Raw genomic sequence first — 6,415 nt, forward strand, 5'->3', positions numbered from 1 at the left:
CAAATTGCAAGGCTGCCATGATGGCTGAAGAGCTGAAGAAGGAACAGGACACCAGTGCTCACCTGGAGAGAATGAAGAAGAACCTTGAGCAGACAGTGAAGGATCTGCAGCATCGCCTGGATGAGGCTGAGCAGCTGGCTATGAAAGGAGGAAAGAAGCAACTCCAGAAACTGGAGGCCAGGGTAAACAATGAGATTATCTAATGACAAGCTACACACTGACCTCTCTGTATATGAAATGAATATTAACAATTAATCCGATTTTGTGCTGGGTTTAGGTACGTGAGCTGGAAAATGAGCTGGAAGCTGAGCAGAAGCGAGGTGCTGATGCCATTAAAGGTGTACGCAAGTACGAGAGAAGAGTCAAGGAACTGACCTATCAGGTATTGTACATTTCATAATCTTATGGAGTGCAACCTAAGGCCTGCAGGCTGCACTCATCTCATATAATGATCTGTAAGGAGTTTCTGATCCTATACTCAGCAAACTGACTGTCCTGACAGGCTTGCAAGGTTTGTTGTGTCCTTCAAGACTGATCCATGCTCCCTGAAGTTCTGATTATGTCATGAACATAGTAATTTTGATTGAGCAAAGCATGTGTTTTCATTTGCATGGTTCAGGTAGCAGAAGCCTTTAATACCAGCTATCTGGTGGGGACAGCATAAGACTTGCATCAAGGGCGTTTTAGGATCCTGCAGACTATTGATTTTTGATATGAATCATTCTAATTAAAAAGAAAATATTTCTTATCACCAATCAGAGGGAGGCTTGTGATTTTAAGAAGAGCACAGAGACCTCAAAGAAACTGGCAAGCTAGCAATGTGCATTAAAGGCAATGAGTGGAGCGAGAAGGCCCAGAGGTGATAAACTGAGTGAAGCAGTGAGGAGACAAGTAATGTAATATGACAGAGGCATTACATTACATGAGTTGACCAGCAAAACCAATGGGATTTATCCTGATAAGTGACATAAGAATGCAAGAACACTAAAAGATGATTACAAATATTGCTTCTTTTACATTCACAGTCAGAGGAAGATAGGAAGAATGTTCTGAGACTACAGGACTTGGTTGACAAGCTGCAGATGAAGGTTAAGGCCTACAAGAGACAATGTGAGGAGTCTGTAAGTAATGATAAATTACAATTGCACTTTTTCAAAAAAATATTGTATTTAACTCACAAACATGAGGAAATCTGCAGACGCTGGAATTTCAAGCAACACACATAAAAGTTGCTGGTGTACGCAGCAGGCCAGGCAGCATCTCTAGGAAGAGGTACAGTCGACGTTTTGGGCCGAGACCCTTATGATTCTTCTGTAGTATAAAGAGTAATTGTTAGCATTTATATCATAACCTGCTTTACCTGGAAGTTAAGAACTTCCTAAATTAATGAGCACAGAGCACTGAAATTATTTAGTTTATAAGGCTATCTCTATTCACTGCTCAGTTAATTCAATCCGATTCAGTGTACCTGATTTAAAAGTTCCCAGTAATAATTGATGATGAAAACCAAAAGTGAAGAATCTTTTATTTTTCTACTTAACTGAACAAGTACAGAGCATTTTTGGAAATAAGACAAATAGAAATTACGCAGAGGTTTATAATGTGTATTCATCATCCACACAAGGTTAGAGTACAAACTATACTTTAAGATTGCATTTTTTAGTTCTTTTAATTGCCAAGTTGAGCTGGAAGTGTCATTAAAAATCAAATCTGCTTTGTTTTATTTATACTTTTTTTTGCATTGCAATCCATGCAACTAATCAGTGTAGATCCTAAAATCCCTTATGAATGTTTCAATGAGATTATCTCCCATTGCTCTAATCTCCAAAGAATATAGAAAAAATTATTCTGAAAATCTCTATGAATACACTTAAACTCACTAATATTTGTCATAACACAAAGCTCATTGTCATTACTTATGAACAGGTCAATTTTAAAGATTCACTTCATTTAGAGAATAAGAGCACTGAATGTCACTGTTTTGTTTCAATAGGATGAAATCAGATTTTCCATTTTTCTACCTAATTTCCGTGAATGTCTAAAAGTCAGCAGGACAGGACTTGGTTATACTCTTTGACCTATAACTAAGTCATCATAATCCCCTGGGGCTTGCTATTCTGTGTATGTCCTACTCTGTGGTCCTAAAATACATCACTTCACATTTGGCTTTACCCATTTTCCCAGTTGATATAGATCCTATTGTAACTTTAGACAATCCTTTTCACTATCTATAACACATTGCTTGACACTAAACTTCATAATCGTGCCACATACATTCTCATTCAAATCATTTACGACAAACAAGTGAACCAGCACGTTTCCATTGGCACACTATGGCTAGAGGGCTTGGATCTTGAAAAACAACACTTCTTCAAAAAAATTACTCCCCCCCTCCAAAAAAAAGTTCAATACAAAGCACAAAATGTATCAGCAGAAACTTTCCTCAAAACTAAACTTGATTAAACTCATACATGCAAATCTTGAAGTATATTTGTCCAATATCCACTCTTCTTTCTTGAAAAACAAAACTGTTGCACCTTACGATCAAATCAACCTGAAAAACTTTAAATTCCTTTACTACCCTAATAATTAGTCCTCAAACACATAATGGCCTTCAGCAACAGTATTCTGAAGAATTACTTTATTCCTTTTGTCGTGAGAAATTATATTCTTCAATGTTCTAGAATGCAATCTGATGATTTCTCACATTGTATTCCTGTAGGAGGAACAGGCCAACATTCACCTGTCCAAGTTCAGGAAGGTGCAGCATGAACTGGAGGAGGCCGAGGAGCGTGCTGACATTGCAGAGTCTCAAGTCAATAAACTTAGATCTAAAACCCGGGACATTACTATGAAGGTATGGTAAAAATTACTCTGAGGTACTATAATACTTACTCAAATTACTTTTATAATTTCTGTCAGTAAATACTGTATAAGTAAATTTCAAAGGCACACAAGTTATTGCACTAATTAAACAATTTTCATTTCCTTCTAGAGCGCTGAAGAGTAGATGACAACCTGAAACGGTCCAAAGAAGAAATACACAAAATGTGTATTTCTCTGTAACATAGTTTTATAAATGTAGTAATATCAACAGAAATAAATGTGCAACACTAAAATGTATCTTTGTCAACTCATGCTTGTTAGATGATTCAATCATCATGGTAGGATATAAGCAACATATGGAAAAACTCGAGGCATTATGATACAAAGACAAATATTGATGGTAATATAATATTAAGAAATAATTGGAATAGAAAACTTACAGAACAATACAGGCCCTGTGGCCCACAAAGCTGTGCCGAACATGGAATGACACATATGAAACATGTTTCAATCAAGAATCAGGCATAGCAGAAAACCAATCCGCTAATCAAATTGTGCCAAAACATAAAAGGAGTTTCAAGCCTTATTAATACATTCTGCCTGAAATGAAGTACCTGTGCTATCTCCACTGGCATTTTGCACACATAGTGCTAATTTATGAGTGACCAATATCACTGGCAACATCCAGAAATGTAATTCTGGGGAAGAGTTAACGTGGTACAAGTAGAACCGCTGTGGAATCAGAAGTGGCCCCTTTATTCTTTCTTAAGGTGTCTTGCAAAATATTGGGTACAGTAAAAAAAAATTAGCTTTCTCACCATGTTGGACTGCATTATTCCAGTATGATGACCAGAATAGATCATTCTCTACTTACTGCTCCTTAAAATTTCAGCAAGCAGATCTAAATAATCCTTTTTTTCTCTATTTATGTATGCAAGGGTACACTGCTCTAAGTTGCTGAACTAAGGCTTGAGAAATAGGAAATATCAATATATTTAAGAAATATCTAGAAGAGCAATTGAATTGCCATAGTATAGCAATGTGCCAAATGCTGGTAAATAGTATTATTGTGGATGGGTAGTTAGTGTTCAATGTGGCCATAGTGGACTGGAGGCTCCTTTTTGAATATTATAACAATGAACACTATATAAAGTCAATCGTGGACAAGTGTGCCCCCACGAAACATTCAGGGTCCTCCCCAACCACAAGCCCTAGATGAACGAAAAGATCTTCAATTTTCTGAGAACCATATCAGTAGAGTTCAAGTCATGTAAAATACAAAACCATACAAGAGGTCCAGGTACAACATCCAGAAAGTCCTATCACATGCAAAGTAGTATCTCCAGACCAAACTTGAATCATAGAAGGATGCTCAACAGCTGTAGAAGGGCTTGAATATAATCACTTCCTACAAAGTAAAACCAAGTGACATGTGACAGCAAGGTTTTGTTCCCAGAGGAGCTTAATGCATTTTATGCTTGCTTTGACTGTCAAAACATGGAGGCACCTTCACGAATTCGCACGGCCTAATGACCCTGTGATTTCAATGTCTGAGGCTGGTGTGAGAGTATCCATTAGAAGAGTGAACCCTCAGAAAGCATCTAGACCAGATGGAGTACCTGGCTCAGTACTAAAGACCCGTATGAGTGTTCACTAATACTGTATATTTAATCTCTCATTTCAGCAGTCTGTGGTACCCACCTGCTTCAAGTAGGCTTCAATTATACCCATGCACAAGAAGAATGTGTAACCTGCCTCAATGATTGTCATCCAGTAGCACTTACATCCATAGGACCATAAGACAAAGGAGCAGAAGTTGGCCATTCGGCCCATCGAGTCTGCTCCGCCATTTTATCATGAGCTGATCCATTCTCCCATTTACTCCCACTCCCCTGCCTTCTCAGCATAACCTTTGATGCCCTGGCTACTCAGATACCTATCAATCTCTGCCTTAAATACACCAAATGACTTGGCCTCCACTGCCACCCGTGGCATCAAATTCCAGATTCACCACCCTCTAGCTAAAAAAATTTCTTCGCATCTCTGTTCTGCATGGGCGCCCTTCAATCCTGAAGTCATGCCCTCTCGTACTAGACTCCCCCACCATGGGAAACAATTTTGCCACATCCACTCTGTCCATGCCTTTCAACATTCAAAATGTTTCTATGAGGTCCCCCTTCATTCCTCTAAACTCCAAGGAATACAGTCCAAGAGTGGACAAATGTTCCTCATATGTTAACCCTCTCATTCCTGGAATCATTCTAGTGAATCTTCTCTGAACGCTCTCCAACATCTGCATATCCTTTCTTAAATAAGGAGCCCAAAACTCCCAACACTACTCCAAGTGAGGTCTTACCAGTGCCTTACAGAGCCTCAACATCACATCCCTGCTCCTATATTCTATTCCTCTAGAGATGAATGCCAACACTGCATTCGCCTTCTTCACCACCAACTCAACCTGGAGGTTAACCTTCAGGGTATCCTGCACGAGGACTCCCAAGTCCTGTTGCATCTCAGAACTTTGAATTCTCTCCCCATTTAAGTAATAGTCTGCCCGTTTATTTCTTCTTCCAAAGTGCATAACCATACACTTTCCACTCTGTTGAAGTGCTTTCAGAGGTTGGTGATGAAACATATGTCTGAGAAGTGACTTTGAATTCGCCTACCAACACAATAGCTCAATAGCAAGTGTCATTTCATTGGCTCTTCACTCAACCCTGGAACATCTGGATAGTGAAAATGCATACATCAGAATGCTCTTCATTACTGCCATTACAAAGAAGGCACTGCACAGAGACTCTTTTATCAACAAGTAGTTGCTGCCAAATCACTTTTCTAAATCACATATTAACACAATAAAATTGGACTTACCTCAAACGAAACTGGAAAATCATTCATGGTGGCACTGTAGCTTCAAATAACAAGGAGGACATTTTTACCCGGTAAAAGCAAAGGTAACCTAGTGATCATAAATGATTCTGAACATTGTACAATTGCTCTGTTAGTTTATGGTTTATCTTTTTGTGTTTTTCTTTCTTTAAATGACTGACTGTTGATGCAGCTAACCTTTAGATTGAGATTGTGAACTGGTGGCGTAATTTACATAGATGGATCAGTGAAAAACAAACATCACAGTAAAATGATGTATTTACTTGTGCATTGCAATAGACATGATGTGATTGGTTTTCAGTATGCAATGAAATTGCTATTGACAATAGATTCCAAGAATAGGTGCTTGACCATTGTAGGTGTAACTTCCAATCCATTAGCCACTACTCAAATGTTCTAGCAACAGATATTACCCAAATCTGTTAATATCTGTTAAGATATTACCCAGATGATGGCAGATGGAGTTTAATGCTGAAAAATGTGAGGTGCTACATTTTGGTAGGACTAATCAAAATAGGACATATATGGTAAGTGGTAGGGCACTGAAGAATGCAGTAGAATAGAGGGATTTGGGAATAATGGTGCATAGTTCCCTGAAGGTGAAATCTCATGTGGATAGGGTGGTGAAGAAAGCTTTTGGTATGCTGGGCTTTATAAATCAGAGCATTGAGTATGGGAGTTGGGATGAAATGTTGAAATT

The 6,415-nt window shown here is 38.4% G+C and overlaps 1 protein-coding gene across 1 annotated transcript; it reads left to right on the top strand.

Annotated features, from left to right (window-relative positions):
• The first annotated feature begins 20 nt into the window (after nt 1-20).
• Nucleotides 21-3,010, top strand: LOC134336626 (myosin-7). The gene is made up of 5 exons (XM_063030967.1): nt 21-182; nt 278-382; nt 1,026-1,121; nt 2,723-2,857; nt 2,996-3,010. Exons 1-5 carry the CDS (start codon nt 21-23, stop codon nt 3,008-3,010), a joined length of 513 nt encoding a protein of 170 aa, XP_062887037.1.
• The last annotated feature ends 3,405 nt before the right edge of the window (nt 3,011-6,415 follow it).

This window comes from Mobula hypostoma, chromosome 22 (assembly GCF_963921235.1).
Source record: "Mobula hypostoma chromosome 22, sMobHyp1.1, whole genome shotgun sequence".
Taxonomy (NCBI): Eukaryota; Metazoa; Chordata; class Chondrichthyes; order Myliobatiformes; family Myliobatidae; genus Mobula; species Mobula hypostoma.

Coding starts and splice junctions, on each gene's coding strand:
- LOC134336626 (XM_063030967.1), top strand. CDS start 21: ATGGCTGAAGAGCTGAAGAAGGAACAGGACACCAGTGCTCACCTGGAG. Junction 183..277: donor TCCAGAAACTGGAGGCCAGG/GTAAACAATGAG, acceptor TGCTGGGTTTAG/GTACGTGAGCTGGAAAATGA. Junction 1,122..2,722: donor AGAGACAATGTGAGGAGTCT/GTAAGTAATGAT, acceptor GTATTCCTGTAG/GAGGAACAGGCCAACATTCA.